Raw genomic sequence first — 22,835 nt, forward strand, 5'->3', positions numbered from 1 at the left:
AGTGTCTTAGTGTTCTTGTTTGTTTACAGGTTAATCACTTAACATCACAGATGACATAAGTCTGGTCCAAAATGACACTCCTGGTTTAATGACCAAATTAAATTTTGGACCTGCAAAGCCAAGGTCCATAAAGAAGAGAACTCTGAAATGGCAAGAAACAAATGGAACCTTGGTTTTAAGCTGCAGCAAAGCTTAATTTCATTTTGAGGCTAAACAGCTAAGGCTGTAATAATGCATGACAGCTGAAGAGCATTTCAGTTTACAGATCACTTTCGTGACCTATTTGATTATCATGAAAACAAACTTGCTATTTTAAGAAGAAAGTTGAGGTTTGTGACTTGACTAATGTCCAAGAGTTAAAACCTAGGTATTCTTACTTCTGAAAGACTGTATTCAACTTTGCTTCTCATAGTAAGGGTAGGATCACTAACTGATTATGTCATATTTACTTATTTGTGGGAGAGAGAATATTATTTCAGTGAAGGGAAATCTATCTTATCACCTTAGAAAAGATAAAGGTTCCAGCTTAAAGTTGGAGCTTTGTTGAACTGTGGGAAGGACCTAATTTAGGGATTAGAAAAAGGATCAGCTAGATCCACACAAACATGCTCGACTGATTAAAAAATAACTATACTGTAAAATATACATGAAAGAAAAGAGAAAGTCGCTCAGTCATGTCTGACTGTTTGCAACCCCACAGACTACACAGTCCATGGAATGCTCCAGGGTGGAATATTGGAGTGGGTAGCTGTTCTCTTCTCCAGGGGATCTTCCCAACCCAGGGACGGAACCCAGTTCACCTGCATTGCAGGCGGATTCTTAACCAGCTGACCCACAAGGGAAGCCCAAAATATACATAACAATTAACTATTTTAAGCATTTTTAAGTGTACAGTTCAGTGATACTGCTGCTGCTGCTAAGTCGCTTCAGTCCTGTCCGACTCTGTGTGACCCCATAGATGGCAGCCCACCAGGCTCCACCTTCCCTGGGATTCTCCAGGCAAGAACACTGGAGTGGGTTGCCATTTCCTACTAAGTATACTTAAAATACTATGCAACCATTACCATTATCGGCCTCCATAACCTTTTCATCATTCCAAACAGAAACTTCATTCTCTTTAATAATAAAACTCCCCATTTCTCTCTTCCCCTGCCCCGTACAATCTCTCTTCTACTACCTGTCTCTACTCTAGGTACCTAATATAAGTGGAATCATACAACAGTTGTCCTTTTATGTCTGGCTTATTTCACTTCGCATGTTTTCCGAGGTTCATCCATGTTGGAGAATGTGTCAGTACTTCATTCATTTCTGTGGGTGAATAATATTCCATTTAGTGGATGTTACCACACTGTGCTTATCCATTCATCTGAAGATAGATATTTAGATTGGTTGCATCTTTTGGGCATTGTGAATAATGCTGCTGTGGACACTAGTGTACAAGTATCCATCTGCTTTCATAGTTTGGGCATATACTCAGAAATGAGTTACTGGATCATAATCTATGTTTAAATTTTTGAGGAACTTCCAAACTTTTCTACAATGGCTGCACCACTTTACTCTCCCACCAGCAATGCATAAGGGTTTCAATTTTCCCACCTCTTGAACAATACATTATTTTCCATTTAAAAAAAAAGTAATAGCCATTCTAATGTGTATGGAGTGGTACACCACTTTGCTTTGATTTGCATTTCCTTAATGGACAGTAATGCTGAACATCTTTACGTGTGCTTATTAGCCATCTGTATATCTTCTTGAAAGGAATGTCTCTTCAAGTCCTTTGCCTATTTTTAAAGTGGGTGGCTTTTTGCTGTTGAATTTACACAACTGATTTTTGACAAAGGCTGAAAAGCAATTCAGTTGAGGAAGGATACTTTCCAACAAATAGTGCTGAAGCAATTGGACATCTATAGGTTAAAAAAAAAAATTTCAACCGAAACCTCACATCTTACATAAAAATTATGTCAAAATAAATCATGAGCATAAGACTAATGCTTTTAGAAAACCGTAAGCGGAAATCTTTGGGACCCAGAGATATGCAAGTGTTGCAGGAAGGGGGACCCCTTCCAGGGCCCGAAACTGGGTTCTTGTCTAACCCTCAGAAATGAACTGTCCGAGGAGACACATGTGCTGACAAAGCAAGAGATTTTATTGGGAAAGGGTGCCCAGTCAGAGAGCAGTAGTGTAAGGGAACCCAAGAGAACTGCTCTGCCACATGGCTTGCAGTCTCGGGTTTTATGGTGATGGGATTAGTTTCTGGGTTGTCTTTGGCCAATCATTCTAATTCAGAGTCTTTCCCGGTGGCCCATGCATCGCTCAGCCAAGATGGATGCTAGCGAGAGGGATTCTGGGACATGGACGGACGGACACGCAGTGTCTCCTTTTGACCTTTCCCGAACTCTTCCGGTTGGTGGTGGCTTATTAGTTCCCTATTCCTTACCAGGATCTCCTGTCATAAAACAACTCATATGAAAGGTTACTAAAAGGCCTGGCCAGGGTGGGCGGTTTCAGTCAGTGTGCTTCCCCTAACACAAGGAGTTCTTACACGCAACACTGAAAAAAAGAAAATGGTAAATTGGAACGAGTCAAAATTTTTGTTCTGTGAAAACTCAAGTAAAGAGAAAAACTTAGCTACAGAATGGGAGAAAATATTTGCAAACTACAGTCCAACAAATGATTAGTAATTTTATATTAGTATCTTTCTATTAGAACATATAAAGAATTCTCAAAAATCAACAACTAGAAATTGAGCAAAAGACGTGAACAGACACAGCACCAAAGAAAGATACACAGATGGCAAATAAGTACCTGAAATAAATGTTCAATATCATTATTCATTATGCACAGTAGAACCACAATGAGATGTCTCTACACACCTATTCAGTTCAGTTCAGTTCAGTCACTCAGTCGTGTCCAACTCTTTGCGACCCCATGAATCACAGCACACCCGGCCTCCCTGTCCATCACCAAATCCCAGAGTTCACTCAAACTCATGTCCAGAGAGTTGGTGATGCCATCCAGCCATCTCATTCTCTGTCGTCCCCTTCTCCTCCTGCCCCCAATCCCTCCCAGCATCAGAGTCTTTTCCAGTGAGTCAACTCGTCACATGAGGTGGCCAAAGTATTAGAGTTTCAGCTTTAGCATCAGTCCTTCCAATGAACACCCACACCTATTAGTATCTCTAAAATAAAAAATAGTGACAAATCAAGTACTGGCAAATAAGTGGAGAAAGTGGATCGCTCATACTCTGCTGGTAGAAATGTAAAATGGTAGACGCACTCTATAGAAAAGATTGATGGATTTTTATAAAACTAAACATGTTATTATCATACAACTGGACTCTTGGGCATCTATCCTGGAAAAACGAAAGCGTTCAGTTCCCACAAAAATCTATATATGAATGTTTGTATCAGCTTTATTTGTAATCCTCCTCATGTGTCTGTTAGTTGCTCAGTCCTGTCCAACTCTGTGACCCTATGGACTGTAGCCCACCAGGATCTTCTCTCCATGAAATTCTCCAGGCAAGAATACTGGGGTAGCTAGCCATTCCCTTCTCGAGGGGATCTTTCTGACTCAGGGACTGAACCTGAGTCTCCTGCATTGTAGGCAAATTCTTTACCGTCTGAGCCACCAGGGAAGCCCCTTTATTTGTAACTGCCCCCTACTAGAAAGAGCCCAGATGTCCTCTGAGGGGCAAATGGTTTAAACAAGATGTTGTAGATGCATTTCATAGAAAACTACTCTGCGATGAAAAGGAACAAACGGATACATACAACAACGTGGATGAATCTCCAGAAATCTATTTTGAATAAAAGAAGTCAGTCCCCAAAGGTCACATACTATATCATTCCATTTATATAACATTTCTGAAATGAGAAAATTTTAGAAATAAAGAACAGATTAGTGGCCACTCCCTTTGGGAGTGAGGAGGGAGGAAAGTGGATGTGGTAATAAAAGCCCCAAAAGAGGAATTCTTGTGGTGATTTAAGTGTTCAATATTTGAAGATGATAGTGGATATGCAAGCCTAAGCATGATAAAACGGTATAGAAGTAAACACACACACAAATGAATACAAGTACAATGATCAACATCAATATTCTGGCTGTGATACTGCACTAGAGTTCTGCAATGTGTGCTCCGGTGCCCCACCTTCATGCATCTCTGTGGAGTGAATGCCTTATGAGGAAAAAAAGAAAAAAAAAACCACGAACTATCTGAAGGCTTTCTGAAGACCTGCATCTAGTAGTGACTTAAATTGGGAAGTATCTTAAAGAAGAAAACAAACGAACACACAAATGTTTTCCACTGTGGAAGTAAACCATGTGCTCTATATTTTTAATCCTCTAAAGTGCAAAAATAAAAATACACCACTGCAATTCCAGCACTCGAATATAACCATTTTCAAATTTAATATTTCTTTGCATTCCTCCCCAGTCATGTTCCGTTCCTAGTTTTTGTTTTGGCCGCGCCATGCGGGATCTTATTCCCAGACCAGGGATCGAACTCGCGCCCCCTGAAGTGGAAGCGCAGAGCCCTAACCCACTGGACTGCTAGGGAAGTCCCTCTGGTCCTACTTTTTTAAAAACATAACTACATTTATTTAGCAGTTACTATTTCGTGCCCTGCCTTTTACACTCACTGGCACAAAATAACCTTTTCCCGACACTGTTCTATGTTTTCAAAAGACATTCTGAAAGGCTACGTTAAATTTCATGGTGGGATCGTCTACTTTAATTTCTTCCAGCAGGACTGCGGGATGCGCCTCTCTGCGTAGAACGTTTGGCCCACAAAACTTTTAAAACACGTTCTAGAAGCGGACCACTAGCTCCACTTTAAAGTCTCAAGACGCAAGACGCCTCCTTCCATTACCCCACCGTGGTGGCTGACTTACCTACTAAACCCCGGTAGTGTGCACCTCCGTTCCTTTCCGAACTCCCGGCGCCCTCTTGGCCGCCGTAGACGCATGATGACGTCACGCGGCGTCGTGGCTGGTTTCCCTGGTGACGGTTGCCAGGACAGCTCAGGAAAGCGTCTAAAGAGGTGACCGAGCTTCTGCAGCTAGAGATGGGGAGCAGCGGAGCAAACACTGTAAGTGCAGGGAAAACTACAGAATGGTTCCGGCTGGAGTCAAGGGAGCAAGTAGCCTCCAGGAGGCCTGGCCGAAGCCAGGGGTGTATACCTGTGTAAAGATTTATTGAGCTGTACACTCACGACTTATACACTTTACTCATGTAAATTATAATTCAGTTAAAAATTATACCTCAATTAAAAGCAGTAATTAGGGACTTTCCTGGTGGTCCAGTGGTTAGGACTCCGCGCTCCCAGTGCAGGGGGCTCGGGTTCGATCCCTAATCAGGGAACTAGATCCCTTATGCCACAACAAAAGATCCTGTATGCTGCAACAAAGACCTGGCACAGCCAAATAAATATTTTTTTAAAAAGCAGTAATGATATCTGAGCCCCATTCCTAGGAATTGATATTTAATTGGTCCAGGGATGTGCCACAGGATTGTTGTATTTTAGGAGCTCCTAGGAGATTCTGATGTTCAGCTAGAGTTGACAGCCACTGCTTATAGGGACAGGAAGGAGTCAACTGTTGAGTCTCAGTAATGGGGAGAGTATCCTGATGGCACAGTCAGGGATGGAAGGGTGTGTCGGGGGTAGGGTGGGGCAGTGATACTCAGTACAGTTCAGCTGTGGCTTTCAGGGGATCTGAAGTGAGGGTGGGTTTTCCAAGATTCCACATGGACACCTGCAAAGCCAAGCAGGAAACTCCAGGCTTGGGGGGTTGTAGACAGGGCTTACTACGAGTCGAGCACTCAAGAAAGAAGCACTTCATAGAGTTTGCTTCAGCTCAGGCTTCTTTTTCTACTTCGAGGGCAAGATGGCAGAGGATGAAGGGTCACAGGACACCTTGAGGCTCCAGTTTAGAGCCATGCAAGAGATGCAGCGCAAAAGGTTACAGAAGCAGATGGAGAAACGGAAGGAAAAAGAACTGAGCCTCCAAAGCAGAGGTGATGACCAAAAAGAGCCCCTGGAGATCTCTGATGGCCTCAGCGTCCTCCAAGCTGGGGAGCAGAACTCGAAAACCAGCTTTGAGCAGAGGTAAATGCAAGCTTGGGACTCTCCCAGGGGCATTGTAGGGAGGTAGGGAAGATGGGGAGAATGACTGCAGACAGTTCGACAGTCTGGTTGGCCAGATGTGTGTTTATCAACTGAGATTCAAGAGGTTTTGACATAGAGATTGTTACTGAAGACTCTTGCATCTGATAGAGGGTCTGTGGGCCTATAGACATAATTTGGCATGAAATTTATTCAAAAACCATGTGAAGTCAAGTGGAAAATTTTGAAACTCATCAAGGTGTAGTTTATTCACTTGGATTTTTTCTTTCATGAAAGAAAAAAATTGGTTTTTGAGGAGCCAGTTGTAGTTTATTCACTTGGATTTTTTCTTTCCTGAAAGAAAAAATTGGTTTTTGAGGAGCCAGTTGGCTGGGTCTGATGAGTCACAGGTGATCACTGCTCCAAACCTCATCTGAGACTGTTCTGCCCCAATTTCCCTTTCGTGACACATAAGGACACATAAACCTACCTCTCATAAAGGAGCACTTGATGGATTCCTTGCTTTTATATAGTTGGTGAAAAGGTTGAAGAGTTCAAAACCTTCTCATTTTGCTCTAAATTTGATGGTGTCATACAGGTGCAGTGATTTATATAGGCTATTAGAAGCAGAAGTCTCGATTGATACAAAAGTTTGCTAGCGATTTTGCTAAAAAAAAAAAAAAATTCACAGCAGTTGTTGAGCTCTCTCTTTTCTTCCGGTTTTACCCAGAATCTATTTTCTCCATCTACAAATTCTTTTCATGGTTTCTCAGTTTGCACAATATTCTACTGAAAAAATTAATTAGAAAAAATTAAGATGTCAATAATTTAAAAAATTCACAGGGCTCCTAAATATTAGATCTAAGTTAACCCAGGACTGATTTCCAAATGATCTTTCCCCAAGTCGGAGAAAGTGGAATTTGTGGCTACTTGAGCTGTTGGTATTCAGTTCAGTTCAGTTCAGTTCAGTTGCTCAGTCGTGTGTGACTCTTTGCGACCCCATGAATCACAGCACGCCAGGCCTCCCTGTCCATCACCAACTCCCAGAGTTCACTCAAACTAATGTCCATCGAGTCGGTGATGCCATCCAGCCATCTCATTCTCTGTCATCCCCGTCTCCTCCCACCCCCAATCCATCCTAGCATCAGACTCTTTTCCAGTGAGTCAACTCGTCGCTTGAAGTGGCCAAAGTATTGGAGTTTCAGCTTTAGCATCAGTCCTTCCAGTGAACACCCAGGACTGATCGCCTTTAGAATGGACTGGTTGGATCTCCTTGCAGTCCAAGGGACTCTCAAGAGTCTTCTCTAGCACCACAGTTCAAAAGCATCAATTCTTTGGCGATCAGCTTTCTTCACAGTCCAACTCTCACATCCATACATGACCACAGGAAAAACCATAGCCTTGACTAGACGGACCTTTATTGGCAAAGTAATGTCTCTGCTTTTTAATATGCTATCTAGGTTGGCCATAACTTTCCTTCCAAGGAGTAAGCGTCTTTTAATTTCTTGGCTGCAATCACCATCTGCAGTGATTTTGGAGCTCCCCAAAATAAAGTCTGACACTGTTTCCACTGTTTCCCCATCTATTTCCCATGAAGTGATGGGAACAGATGCCATGATCTTTGTTTTCTGAATGTTGAGCTTCAAGCCAACTTTTCCACTCTCCTCTTTCACTTTCATCAAGAGGCTTTTTAGTTCCTCTTCACTTTCTGCCTTAAGGGTGGTGTTATCTGCATATCTGAGGTTATTGATATTTCTCCTGGCAATCTTGATTCCAGCTTGTGCTTCTTCCAGCCCAGCGTTCCTCATGATGTACTCTGCATGTAAGTTAAATAAGCAGGGTGACAATATACAACCTTGACGTACTTCTTTTCCTATTTGGAACCAGTCTGTTGTTCCATGTCCAGTTCTGACTGTTGCTTCCTGACCTGCATACAGGTTTCTCAAGAGGCAGGTCAGGTGGTCTGGTATTCCCATCTCTTTCAGAATGTTCCACAGTTTATTGTGATCCACACAGTCAAAGGCTTTGGCATAGTCAATGAAGCAGAAATAGATGTTTTTCTGGAACTCTCTTGCTTTCTCCATGATCCAGCAGATGTGGGCAATTTGATCTCTGGTGCCTCTGCCTTTTCTAAAACCTGCTTGAACATCTGGGAGTTCACGGTTCACGTACGCTGAAGCCTGGCTTGGAGAATTTTGAGCATGACTTTACTAGCGTGTGAGATGAGTGCAATTGTGCGGTAGTTTGAGCATTCTTTGGCATTTCCTTTCTTTGGTATTGGAATGAAGACTGACGTTTTCTAGTCCTGTGGCCACTGCTGAGTTTTCCAAATTTGCTGGCATATTGAGTACAGCACTGTCACAGCATCATCTTTCAAGATTTGAAATAGCTCAACTGGAATTCCATCACCTCCACTAGCTTTGTTCATAGTGATGCTTTCTAAGGCCCACTTGACTTCACATTCCAAGATGTCTGGCTCTAGGTGAGTGATCATGCCATCGTGATTATCTTGGTCGTGAAGATCTTTTCTGTACAGTTCTTCTGTGTATTCTTGCCACCTCTTCTTAATATCTTCTGCTTCTGTTAGGTCCATACCATTTCTGTCCTTTATCAAGCCCATCTTTGCATGAAATGTTCCCTTGGAATTTCTAATTTTCTTGAAGAGATCTCTTGTTTTTCCTATTCTGTTGTTTTCCTCTATTTCTTTGCATTGCTCACTGAGGAAGGCTTTCTTATCTCTCCTTGCTATTCTTTGGAACTCTGCATTCAGATGCTTATATCTTTCCTTTTCTCCTTTGCTTTTCGCTTCTCTTCTTTTCACAGCTATTTGTAAGGCCTCCTCAGACAGCCATTTCGCTCTTTTGCATTTCTTTTCCATGGGGATGGTCTTGGTCCCTGTCTCCTGTACAATGTCACGAACCTCCGTCCATAGTTCATCAGGCACTCTATCTATCAGATCTAGTCCCTTAAATCTATTCCTCACTTCCACTGTATAATCATAAGGGATTTGATTTAGGTCATATCTGAATGGTCTAGTGGTTTTCCCTACTTTCATCAGAGGGCAGACACACTGAAATCATAATCACAGAAAACTAGTTGATCTGATCACATGGACCACAGCCCTGTCTAACTCAATGAAACTAAGCCATACCATGTGGGGCCACCCAAGACGGACAGGTCATGGTGGAGAGGTCTGACAGAATGTGGTCCACTGGAGAAGGGAATGGCAAACCACTTCAGTATACTTGCCTTGAGAAACCCATGAACAGTATCAAAGGGCAAAATGATAGGATACTGAATGAGAAATTCCCCAGGTTGGTAGGTGCCCAGTATGCTACTGGAGATCAGTGGAGAAATAACTCCAGAAAGAATGAAGGGATGAAGCCAAAGGAAAACAAATACCCAGTTGTGGAAGTGACTGGTGATAGAAGCAAGGTCCAATGCTGTAAAGAGCAATATTACATAGGAACCTGGAATGTTAGGTCCATGAATCAAGGCAAATTGGAAGTGGTCAAACAGGAGATGGCAAGAGTGAACACAGACATTCTAGGAATCAGTGAACTAAAATGGACTGGAATGGGTGAATTTAACTCAGATGACCATTATATCTACTATTGTGGGCAAGAATCCCTTAGGAGAAATGGAGTGGCCATCATGGTCAACAAAAGAGTCTGAAATGCAGTACTTGGGTGCAATCTTAAAAATGACAGAATGATTTCTGTTCATTTCCAAGGCAAACCATTCAATATTACAGTAATCCAAGCCTATGCTCCAACCAGTAATGCTGAAGAAGCCAAAGTTGAATGGTTTTATGGAGACCTACAAGACCTACAAGAAATAGATGGAAAAACAGTGGAAACAGTGTCAGACTTTGTTTTTTTGGGCTCCAAAATCACTGCAGATGCTGATTGCAGCCATGAAATTAAAAGACGCTTGCTCCTTGGAAGGAAAGTTATGACCAACCTTGATAGTATATTAAAAAGCAGAGACATTACTTTGCCAACCAAGGTCCGTCTAGTCAAGGCAATGGTTTTTCCCGTGGTCATGTATGGATGTGAGAGTTGGACTGTGAAGAAGGCTGACCGCCGAAGAATCGATGCTTTTGAACTGTGGTGTTGGAGAAGACTCTTGAGAGTCCCTTATACTGCAAGGAGATCCAACCAGTCCATTCTAGAGGAGATCAATCCTGGATGTTCATTGGAGGGACTGATGCTAAAGCTGAAACTGCAATACTTTGGCCACCTCATGCGACGAGTTGACTCACTGGAAAAGACTCTGATGCTGGGAAAGGTTGGGGGCGGGAGGAGAAGGGGACGACGGAGAATGAGATGGCTGGATGGCATCACCGATTCTGTGGACATGAGTTTGAGTGAACTCCGGGAGTTGGTGATGGACAGGGAGGCCTGGCGTGCTGTGATTCATGGGGTCGCGGAGAGTCGGACACGACTGAGCGACTGAACTGAACTGAACTGAACTGAACAAGACATTTTAGAACTAACACCCAAAAAAGATGTCCTTTTCATTATAGGGGACTGGAATGCAAAAGTAGGAAGTCAAGAAACACCTGGAGTAACAGGCAAATTTGGCCTTGGAGCACGGAATGAAGCAGGGCAAAGGCTAATAGAGTTTTGCCAAGAGAACACACTGGTCATAGCAAACACCCTCTTCCAACAACACAAGAGAAGACTCTACACATGGACATCACCAGATGGTCAACACCGAAATCAGATTGATTATATTCTTTGCCGCCAAAGATGGAGAAGCTCTAAACAGTTAGCAAAAACAAGACCAGGAGCTGACTGTGGCTCAGATCATGAACTCCTATAATAGCCATTATCTAATAATTGGAGACTGAACTGAACTGAACTGAACTGAATAATCGGAGGAGGCAATGGCACTCCACTCCAGTACTCTTGCCTGGAAAATCCCATGGGCAGAGGAGCCTGGTAGGCTGTAGTCCATGGGGTTGCTAAGAGTCGGACACGACTAAGCAACTTCCCTTTCACTTTTCACTTTCATGCATTGGAGAAGGAAATGGCAACCCACTCCAGTGTTCTTGCCTGGAGAATCCCAGGGACTGGGGAGCCTGGTGGGCTGCCGTCTATGGGGTCGCACAGAGTCGGACATGACTGAAGTGACTTAGCAGCAGCAGTTACCTAATAATTAGTTGAGCTTCCCATGTGGCTCAGTGGTAAAGAATCTGCCTGCAATGCAAGAGATCCAGGTTTGATTCCTGGGGCGGGAAGACCCTCTGGAGAAGGAAATGGCAACCCAGTCCAGTATCTTGCCTGGAAAATCCTGTGGACAGAGGAGCCTGGTGGGCTACAGTCCATGGAGTCACAACAAAGTTGGACATGACTTAGCAACTAAACAAAACAACAATAATTACTGTTACCTTTGAGCTTCCCAACTGGCACTAATGGTAAAGAACCAGCTTGCCAATGTAGGAGACTAAGAGATGCAGGTTCAATCCCTGGGTCGGGAAGATCCCGGGAGGTAAGCATGGCAACCCACTCCAATATTCTTGCCTGGAGAATCCCATGGACAGAAGGGCCTGGCAGGCTACAGTCCATAGGTTGCAAAGAGTCGGACACAACTGAAGCAACTGAGCAGACATACATGCATAATTTCTATAACTTATTTACTTCATGAGCAACTGCCTCTATGAAGCTGGTTTCGTGCCTAATGATAGAAATGATCACAGACCCATCAATCATGTTTCTCATGTTTTAAAGTTCTGAAAAAAGCATTGCAAGACAACATAAAACATGCAATGCTGCTGCTAAGTCACTTCAGTCGTGTCCAACTCTGTGTGACCCCATAGACGGAAGCCCACCAGGCTCCCCCGTCCCTGGGATTCTCCGGGCAAGAACACTGGAGTGGGTTGCCATTTCCTTCTCCAAAACATGCAATACCAGTCACCTATTCTGACTTCCTATTGAGTTAACCTGAGACCCAGAGCCCTGGCCTCAACTTAAGTCTTAGACAATCCTCTTTGGTCTTCTAATTGTTGTTCAGTCACTCAGTCGTGTCCAACTCTTTGTGACCCCATGGACTGCAGTACGCCAGGTTTCCCTGTCCTTCACCATCTCCCAGATGCTCCATCTTGCTCAAACTCATGTCCATTTAGTCAGTGATGCCATCCAACCATCTTGTCCTTTGTGGTCCTCTTCTCCTCCTGCCTGCAATCTTTCCCAGCATCAGGGTCTTTTCTAATGAGTCAGTTCTTCACATCAGGTGACCAAAATACTGGAGCTTCAGCTTTAGCCTCAGTCCTTTCAATTCAGGGTTGGTTTCCTTTAGGATTGACTGGTTTGATCTCCTTGCAGTCCAAGGGACTTGATCTCAAGAATCTTCTCCAATACCACAGTTCAAAAGCATCAATTTTTCAGTGCTCAGCTTTCTTTACAGTCCAACTCTCACATCCATACATGACCACTGGAAAAACCATTGCTTTGACTAGATGGATCTTTGTTGGCAAAGTAATGTCTCTGCTTTAAATATGCTGTCAAGGTTTGTCATAGCTTTTCTTTCAGGGCAAGCGTCTTTTAATCTCCTGGCTGCAGTCACTGCCCACAGTGATTTTGGAGCCCCCCAAAGTAAAGCCTCTCACTGTTTCCATAGTTTCTCCATCTACTTGCCTTGAAATGATGGGACCGGATGCCATGATCTTTGTTTTTTTAATGTTGAGTTTTAAGCCAGCTTTTTCACTCTCCTCTTTCACCGTCATCAAGAGGTTCTTTAGTTCCTCTTTGCCTTCTGCCATAAGGGTGGTGTCATCTGCGTATCTGAGGTTATAGATATTTCTCCCGGCAATCTTGATTCCAGGTTGGGCTTCATCCAGTCCAGCATTTCGCATGATCTACTCTGCATAGAAGTTAAATAAGCAGGGTGAATATAAGCATAGACGTTAAAGAAGCCTTGACCTACTCCTTTCCTAATTTTGAACCAGTCCATTGTTCCATATCCGGTTCTAACTATTGCTTCTTGACCTGCATACAGGTTTCTCAGGAGGCAGGTAAGGTGGTCTGGTATTTTTACCTCTTTAAGAATTTTTCCACAGTTTATTGTGATCCACACAATCAAAGGCTTTAGCATAGTCAATGAAGCAGAAGTAGATGTTTTTCTGGAATTCTCTTACTTTTTCTATGATCCAATATGCAAGTAAAACTAGAGGGCCTTCCCTGGTGGTCCATTGGTTGAGACTTTGCCTTCCAGTGCAGGGGCTGCAGATTCCTGTTGGAAAGGTAAGATCACACATGCCTCGGGGGTCAAAAAAACAAAACAAAAAAGAGAAGCAGGGCTTCCCTTGTGGCCCAGTGGTTAAGAATCAGCTTTCAATGCAGGGGACACCAATTCAATCCCTGGTCCAGAAAGATCCCACATACTGTGGGGCAACTAAGCCTATGCACCACCACTAGAAGAAAGCCTGCATTGCAGCAACCAAGACCCAGCACAGCCAAAATTTTTAAATAAATAATTTCAAATTATAAAAAAGAAGCAATATTGTAACAAATTCAATAAAGACTTTAAAAAATGGTCCGCATCAACAAATCTTTTAAAAATTAAGACTATAAATTTCCTTGTATCACTTAAGCTGCTGTTCACAAGTTTTCAGATATATTGCTTCTACAGTCACTCCATTCTAAATGCTTCATAATACACATTATGATTTCTTCCTAACCCATAAATAACTGAGCAGTGTGTGTGTATGCACATGTTTAGTTCCAAGCATATGACAAGTCTGGAGTTCTTTTCTGAATTTTTGCCCTTTTTTAGTACTGATTTCTAATTTTAGACAATTAATATTAAAGAAAATGGTCTGCATGATGCTCATTATTTGGAGTTTGCTAAGATTGCCTTTGAAGCCTATAATACATTTTTATGCATGTTCCATAGATGCTGGAATGGAGTATGAATTCTCTGGGCAGGGTTTTACGTAGCTCTGTTGAACCCCTAGTAAACCATAGCATTCAAAACTTGTTGCTCCTTTCACTTACGTGCATGTGTCCTTGATCATTGTTTTAAGAACAGTATGCTAAAAATCTGCGCATTGAGATTCCCCTTAATTTCTCATTCCTGTTTTATACAGACAAGTTCTAGTCACCACCCAGTACCCGGCCAGGAACAACAAACCTGGGCCACGGAGGCCTGAGCCCACTGTGATCCTGCCTTTCCCTTGCAGGGTTCTTGAAGATGAGATCGAACAGCTTCGGGATCAACTCAGGGAAACAGTGGATGAGAACGGGCGGTTATATAAGTTGCTGAAGGAGAGGGACTTTGAAATCAAACATCTCAAAAAGAAAATAGAAGAAGACAGATTTGCCTTTACAGGTAACTGCACCGCTATTATGACAGTTTCTACCCTGAAGACCAGGTCGGGGGCCCAGCTACCATGGAGCCTACGGGGCGGACAAACAGCAAGTTCCCGAGGGCAGGTGTGAAGAGAGAGTGCAAGGGTCAGCTGTAATCAAGCATGTCCAGATAAGTCCCAGACATGAGGGATGGGGAGAGGAATGGGGCAGGCAGGGTGGGCCAGCATGCCGGGAACCAGGAGCAGCAGAGGCAGAGGGCAGGCATTCCAGGCAGTGTGGGTGAACCTGCTGGGACTCGTGACAGTTCTCCATGGCATTTGCTGCGTGTTTGGTGGGCTGATGGCATCCATTCTATCTCGATACTCTGGCTCAAACATGGACGTGAAAAAAGCCCCAGTAAAAGTAGGCATTTACTCTATACCTCTAGACTCTAGATAAGGTATCTACCCTTATCTGCCCAGAAGGGTAGATAAGACAGGGAATTTGGCTGTTCCCGGGGGATTTCCTGGAATCCAGCAGCATCTAGAATGGACCTTGTCCCTTCAGGTCTGACTTGGACCCTGGCTCTGCTGCTTGAGACCTTGACCCCATGGGCCTGTTAGGGACCTTGGGTATGTTAGCCCTGTGGGTATGGACTGGACATTGACCACTGACTCTGTGGTTCTAAGCTAGACCTTGTTCTTACAGATCTGGTGGAGACCTTGGCCCTGGCTGTCCTCTGCTCCATGCATTGAGCAATTTCCAGGTGGCTGACTAAGAAAGTACAAAGTCGGTGTCACCAATCACAGAGGGCAATACGCCTCACCTGGCATCTGCCAGAGCGTCCCCCTCTGCCTTTGCTAGTAAATGCCCTTAAGAGTAGGTGTACCCAGAGGACCAGTGCCAAATTAAAAAGCAAGGGGAATTTGGTATCTTAAAAACTCTTACACCTCCCTCCATTCTTTGGCTTTTTCTGTCTAAAATAAAGCTATACTGAAGAGAAGGCAACACCTATCCTGGCTTGGGTTTCAGATGCAAGGCTGTCTCTCAAGGCTGAGAGGCTCCAGGGGGAGAGGAGATGCCTTCATGTTTTGAAGAGGAAAGTCTGACAGGCTCAGCTCATATTTTTAAACCAGGCTGCTGACAGCTGATAAACTGGTTTTCCTTTGGCTGGATTTTTCGTGTTTGCTTTAGTTTTTCCATTTCTTTGTACAATTCTTTAATGATTGCAATAGTGCTTACACCACACATAACTTTTCATGTCCTACTTAGAAGTATTATTTTACCACTCAAGTGGGATGAAGAAACTTTACCACCATATGGATCCCTTTACCCTCCCCCTTATAGTACAGTTCTTAAGTATTGTATCTGTGTATGTTGAAAATCTCATCAGAGAATGCTATTGTATTTGCTTTCAACCATTATACATGAACCATGAACTTCCAGATGTTGGATTTAGAAAAGGCAGAGAACCAGAAATCAAATTGCCAACATCTGTTGGATCATCAAAAAAGCAAGAGAGTTCTAGAAAAACATCTATTTCTGCTTTATTGACCATGCCAAAGCTTTTAACTGTGTGGATCACAACAAACTGAAAAATTCTTAAAGAGATGGGAATAACCAGACCACCTGACCTGCCTCCTGAGGAATCTGTATGCAGGTCAGGAAGCAACAGTTAGACTGGACATGGAACAACAGACTGGTTCCAAATAGGGAAAGGAGTATGTCAAGGCTGTATATTGTCACCCTGCTTATTTAACTTATATGCAGAGTACATCATGAGAAACGCTGGGCTGGAGGAAGCACAAGCTGGAATCAAGATTGCCAGAAGAAATATCAGTAACCTCAGATATGCAGATGACACCACCCTTATGGCAGAAAGCAAAGAAGAACTAAAGAGCCTCTTGATGAAAGTGAAAGAGGAGAGTGAAAAAGTTGACTTAAAACTCAACATTCAGAAAGCTAAGATCATGGCATCTGGTCCCATCACTTCATGGGAAATAGATGGGGAAACAGTGGAAACAGTGACAGACTTTATTTTTCACTGCAGATGGTAACTGCAGCCATGAAATTAAAAGACACTTGCTCCTTGGAAGAAAAGTTATGACCAACCTAGACAGCATATTAAAAAGCAGAGACATTACTTTGCCAACAAAGATCCATCTAGTCAAAGCTATGGTTTTTCCAGTAGTCATGTATGAATGTGAGAATTGGACTATGAAGAAAGCTGAGCACCAAAGAATTGATGCTTTTGAACTGTGGTGTTGGAGAAGACTCTTGAGTGTCCCTTGGACTGCAAGAAGATCCAACAGTCCATCCTGAAAGAAATCAGTCCTGAATATCCATTGGAAGGACTCATGTTGAAGCTGAAACTCCAATACTTTGGCCACCTGATGTGAAGAACCGACTCATTTGAAAAAACCCTGATGCTGAGAAAGACTGAAGGTGGGAGGAGAAGGGGACGACAGAGGATGAGATGGTTGGATGGCATCACCGACTCAATGGACCTGAGTTTGAGTGAACTCCAGGAGTTGGTGATGGACAGGGAGGCCTGGTTTGCTGCCTTCCATGGGGTTGCAAAGAGTCGAACACGACTGAGCGATTGAACTGAATTATATTAATACATATTTTAAAGAACTTAACGATATAAAATATTCTACTTACCCTGATATTTTAGCATTTCTGTGCTTGCCCATTTACTGCTGCCCCTATTATCATGGGGTTGGCAGCTTCAAGAGTGGGGTTTGGGCTTCCCTGGTGGCTCAGTGGTAAAGATTCCACCTGCCAATGCAGGAGACGCCAGTTCAATCCCTGATCCGGGAAGATCCCACATGCCTCAGAGCAATTAAGCCCACAACTATTGAGCCTGTGCTCTAGAGCCCAAGAGCCACAACTACGGAGCACAGATGTTACACCTACTGAAGCCCATGCACCCTTGAGCCCATGCTCTGCAGCAAGAGAAGCCATCGCATTGAGAAGCGTGTGAATCGCAACTAAAGAGTAGCCCCTGCTTGCTGCAATAATGAAGACCCAGCACAGTCAAAAGTAAATAAATTAAAATTATATTTTAAAAAATAGAGGGGCCTGTCTGGAGACAGAGTTGGGAAAGAATAAGCAAAAGATGAGGATTTCCCCCATTCGCTCTGAGCCCACTGCCTGCCCTTTGGACGAGAGAGGGCAGATCGCTTTGACCTCTTTCTGAAGTCTAGTTCCAGGATTTGTAATGCTTTTGAGTCCTGGGAGGGAAACATAACCAGAAAACTCACCACTGGACCATCTGTACTTCTAGGTTTCGTTTCCTTCCCCGGGATCTTTCTCCTCACATGTCCTAATCCTCTTCAACAGACATGAGGTGGCCGAGGGCAGCTACTCCTTGTTTCCCCAGTGACTGCCTGGCCCAGGTCAGCAGCAGCAAGCTTGTTCAAACGTGTGGGCCTGTGTTTTTAATGGACCTCACCGTTTCCTTTCATTTTAGGGACGGCTGGTGTGGCTGGGGATGTGATTGCCACCAAAATCGTCGAGCTGTCCAAAAAGAACCGGGTGCTGATGGCAGAGTCCGAGGGCGCGAAGACCAGGGTGCGGCAGCTGAGCAACCGCATCCAGGAGCTGGAGCAGGAGGTGAGGAATCTCAGGTGCCCCTGCCCCGGGGGCTCCTCACACCCCCCGCCACTCCTCCAGAGAGGGAACGCACTTAGATGCTTTGGGTCCTTCGCAAGGACTTTGGGTCAGTGTTTGCCCTGAGTCCCTCAGTCTGTCATATCCTGAGGGGACTGTTGGGAAGGAAGGAGGAGGCAGGCCTGGAGAGGTAACCCAGCACACCGGAGAGGATGCGAGCCTGGAGCCTGACCACCCAGGTGTGAATGTCAGCTCCACTGCCAATTTGCATTGTGACTTTGAGCATGTTACAGTCTCCCCGTGCCTCAGTTTCCTCCACCTGTCACATGGCAGTGATAATGGTGCTCACCTCAAGGTTTTCTGAGGATTAAATGACTTAATATTGTAAAATGCTTAAAACAGAGCCTAGCAGGTAGTTAGCACCAGGAAGATGTTGTTAGATACATTATCAGGGATTCTGGTTAACTTGAAGCTAGAACCAGGAACATTCCATCAGTTCGTCCCATGTTCCTCCACCTTCCCTCTCTGCTGCCCCTACCCTCTCACAGCTAATCATAAATGCCTCCAGCTGAGTGAGGGCACAGCCCCAGCGGCTCATGGTCCTTCAGGAGCTGGAATGAACCTACGTGCATAGCTTCTCCTTATGTGGCTGGAGGAGCTGAGGCTGGCAGAGGTTAAGAGGCTTTCTCAAGTCACACAGCATGCGGTGGTGCCAGACTTCAGATCCAGTTCTGTTGTCCTCCAAAACCCTCCTCAGCCATTATACTTGGCATTGCATTAGAGCTTCTTTGTTCTATAACAAAATTTTTTTTGAGAACCATCTCAGGCTCTGTGCCAGGCCCTGGGGAGACTGTGAGGAGCAAAATAGGCCTGATTCTTTTCCTCCTGGAGTCAGACCAGCATCGAGGGCCCCTGCAAGGAGGACACATGCGCAGTGGGTCCCTGGAGGATGAGAAGGGGCCAGACTCAGAGGGTTGAGGCAGGGGCCTCCAGATAGAGGACCCAGCAGGTGCAAAGGACCTAAATATGGATAAAGGCCTGAAAGAGGGCCAGTGTGGCCAAGCATGGAGCAAGGTGAGGTCAAAGAGGTGGGAGGGCAGGTCGTGCCCAGCTGTGTCAGACAGGGGTGGTCTTAGTGTGAAGGACCACTGAGAAGCCCTTGAAGGGTCAGTTGACTATCTGTATATAGCAGCGGTCTTGGCCACCAGGCCACAAGCCTGTCAGGCAGGTTTCTTAGCATCTCTGACTTTTTTTCCTTGTGTGTAAGGTTAAGTCTGTAATTCCTTTTCTGTTTCCCAGGCTATTGTTAGATGCAGACCATGGCTGCACAATCATTATTTATTAAGCTGTTCATGAATCCTAGGGCTGCTCCACTCTGTGACTGGGGAATGGGGCAAACAATCAATTAAACCCTTTCCCCTCGCAGAGCAGCTTGTAAAGGACAGTTCTTCCATTAATGGGCCTTAAAGTGAGCTGAAGAGACAGGCTACTGAGATTGGTGACCGCACATCCGACGGCAGCACCAGAGCACTTCCTGCAAGGTGCCACAACCGCTGAGCAGAATTAAATATTAAGTGCCAGGTTTGCTTTTTCAGCTGCAGATAACCCAGGCCAGGCTGCCAGCCAAAGGACCCACTGATGCAGGAGCCAAGCCATCAAGGACCCAGATGGGAGACAGAGTCTTGGTATGAATTCTCTTCTGTGCTGGGGGGTGTGTGAGGCAGCCATGGGCCTGGGCCTCCCCTCTCCCATGGGGCGCAGGTGTCCCTCTCCAGAGTCCACCTCCACCCCACTGTTGAGCCGGTGCCGCCACTGCAGCAGCATCCTCAGAGTAGCCATCAAGGCACAGTGACCACGTCTACGGTCTGAGGCCAGGAATGCCCCAGTGAAGGCTAGTGAGGGTCTAACTGATTTAGTTCCCAGAGAGGGAGGTCAGCAGGGGCCTGAGGACCCCGGAATCCTAGAATTTCAGGATCAGGAGGGAAGGCCTGGTCCAGCTGGCCTCCCGCTCTCAGCCCAGCCATGAAGGATCTCCGTTACAGCCTCCTCACTGGGGAGACATCCAGCCTCTACCTCACCCCAGGGACAGGGAGCACACTCTTCCTCAATGGAACTCTGGTTTTGGAGGGAGGCAGTCCATATTGTGGGAAGTTTTCCCTTGGTGGAACTCCAAATCCACAGAGTAAAAGAGATTACTGGGAATGGGGCTGTTTCCGAGATTCCATTCTTACTTAGCCAGTAAGCCTACATGAGATCTAGGACATGGGAATTACAACTCCATGAAAGGAAGACAGTCTGACCCAGTGGGCTCCTGGTGAGGGGCACCATATCCAAGCCAGACAATAAATAGCTCAGTGTCTCAAGAATAGACTTCCCAGGTGTTTCAGTGGTAAAGAATCTGCCTGCCAGTGTAGGAGACAGAGGAGATGCGGGTTCAGTCCCTGAGTTGGGAAGATCCCTTGGAGAAGGGGCATGGCAACCCACTCCAGTATTCTTGCCTGGAGAATCCCCATGGACAGAGGAGCCTGATGGGCTACATTCCATGGGATCACAAAGAGTCAGACAGGACTGAGTAACTGATCCACACTCAAGAACATCCCAGGAGGCCTCCCCACGGTTTTTTGTTTATTTTTTTGGCTGCACCATGTGGTTTATGGGATCTTAGTTCCCTGACCAGAGATTGAACCTGGGGCCCCAGCAGTGAGAGCACCAACTTCTAATCACTGCACAGCCAAGGAAATCCCCCTATCGTTTTCTTAAACCAAATGAGTTGGTGAAATGGAATCCAAGCCTCAGCACTCCCAGTTCAGTGCCCCATTTTCCACCCAATCTTCCCTCTTGTCTATGACTCAGGGTCAAGCCACTTCACGCCTGTCTCAAGGAGAATGCAGTCCTCCCCTCGGTGTACATCGATGGGCCCCTCCATGCACAGGGTGACTTATCTCTTGAAGGCTTGTCTTGTGTAGACCTGTCTCATTATTAGGGAGGCAGTGGAGGGGTTCTACCCTCAGCGGGGACCAGACTGGGTGTCATTCAGCGCTTTTTCCAGCTCTGGGGGATGTTGCTAAGCTGCCCCATGTACATCCACATCTCTGACTGGGACTGTGCTGGGTGGGAAACTGCTCTTTCAGTCACTGATGGAATTTTCTGTAACACAGAGAGCCTGATGGAATTTTCTGTAACACAGAGAATCAAAGACCAGCCCACTGTCCACAAGGGGGTTCAACAGGGGAGATAAGTAGGCATACTGAAGGAAGAGGGGGGGACAGGGCCCTTGGGGAGAGCCCCCTGGCTCGGAGTTCACAGAGGGAACGCACTCCACCTGAGGCAGCCAGGAGGTGGGATGGGCAAGGGCTTCCTGAGGTGGCCTTGCTGGAGTAGGAAGGTAGGGGTGGCCCTTCCAGCAGAAGTGGAGCAAGCTCAGAGCAGGAAACTGTTCCTATTCTGTTTGTTAGCTGGGCATCAGTTAGACAACATTTGGCTGCAACCCAGGGCCCATGAGGAGGAAAAGGGGAACATAATCCAAACAAAGCTGGGGTGGGGTCACCTGCGGAAGGAATCCTTGACAGTAGATGGAGGAGGAGTTCCAACTTTGTTCTCTGGCAGCAGGGAGCCTGGGAGGTTTCTGATGGAAGCATGGGTGGTGCGCTGCAGTCTCCACTCCTCAGTACACGAGTCTTTCCCGGGCCTTTTCTAATGAGAGCGAGAACAATAGCCATGTCCCTCTCATTAGACAGTTCCGGCCAACCCAGGCCTGGGCCATGCTCCATAGCCTGTGGGCTCACCCCCATCAGGGCCCAGAGCTCCAAGTGCATTCCAGAGTGGAGCTGCACGTCCTCTCTCTGCATGGGGCCTCATGAAGCGGTTGTTGTGTGTGGCCTTGGCATGGTCTGCTCCCCTGGACACCAGTTCAGGTATTCCCTCAGGGGAAAAAGCCAAGACCCCAGAAAGCCTGTGGTATCTCACTCTGGGTGGAAACAGCTCTGAAATGCCAAGGAGGTGGGGCTGGCACAGCTTCCTGGGTTGGGGGTGAGGTGTGGGGCCTGGCAGAGCAGTTGGGGTGATGCCCTCATCAGAACACCATCTAACCCTCAGCCACCTTTGCAGCTGCCTACCCAAGCCAAGTTATGCCCCCTGGGCATCACCACCTGTCAGAATCTGCCCCAGGGAGCACCCTTTACATGCATTATCCCCTCAGCACTCACAGGTACCCCAAGGGCTGGTATAAGGTGCCCCCATTTCTCAGACGAGAAAATGTGGCTTGGAGAGGTGTGTGGTTGCCCGGGCTCCAGATCGAGATGCAATCTGAGTGCCCTTTCTGTGCCCTCATGCTCTGAAGTGCTCTCTCAGCTCCTGCACCACCACCCACCAGAGCCTGGGGGATAGGGCGGGACAGGGGTTGTCAGGCAGGAGCTGCTGCTTCCTAACCCAGGGCAGATTCAAAGCAGCAGGGGGCAGACAGGCCCCCAACAGCAGTGGGAAGGGGTGGCAGACAGCCAGATGGGGGAAGGACAGACAAAAAATTAGATTAAAAAAAAAAAAAGATGCCCTTGTGTTTTTCCTAAATTCTCAGGTTGCGAATTCTGCTCACTGATTACTCTATTCAACCTCATGGTGGCGCTGTTAGGACGCAGGCATTTCCTAGATGAGGAGACCCCATGAGTCCAGGCTTTCCTGCCTGTGTGTACAGGTCTAGTTGCTTTGATCAGTGGTTTTCACAAGGGCTGCCCAGAACCTCTGGGGTCCGTGGAGCTCCCCACCCCCAGTCTCCTGGGGTCTATCTTTCACTAGCATTCCCCAGAGGTTTTAATCTGTGCCTACTATGA

The 22,835-nt window shown here is 45.7% G+C and overlaps 1 protein-coding gene across 1 annotated transcript in view; it reads left to right on the plus strand.

Moving 5' to 3' along the window:
• The first annotated feature begins 5,044 nt into the window (after window positions 1–5,044).
• CCDC13 (coiled-coil domain containing 13) overlaps window positions 5,045–22,835 on the plus strand; it is a 38,719-nt gene continuing 20,928 nt past the window's right edge. Inside the window, exons 1-5 of the mRNA XM_055414526.2 lie at window positions 5,045–5,086; window positions 5,877–6,103; window positions 14,286–14,434; window positions 17,870–18,012; window positions 19,605–19,694. Coding sequence (XP_055270501.2) covers window positions 5,063–5,086; window positions 5,877–6,103; window positions 14,286–14,434; window positions 17,870–18,012; window positions 19,605–19,694 — 633 coding nt within the window. The 5' untranslated portion in view covers window positions 5,045–5,062. The remainder of the gene's footprint in view (window positions 5,087–5,876; window positions 6,104–14,285; window positions 14,435–17,869; window positions 18,013–19,604; window positions 19,695–22,835) is intronic.

This window comes from Moschus berezovskii, chromosome 24 (assembly GCF_049115385.1).
Source record: "Moschus berezovskii isolate FMDL1 chromosome 24, NW_MosBer_1.0, whole genome shotgun sequence".
NCBI lineage: Eukaryota > Metazoa > Chordata > Mammalia > Artiodactyla > Moschidae > Moschus > Moschus berezovskii.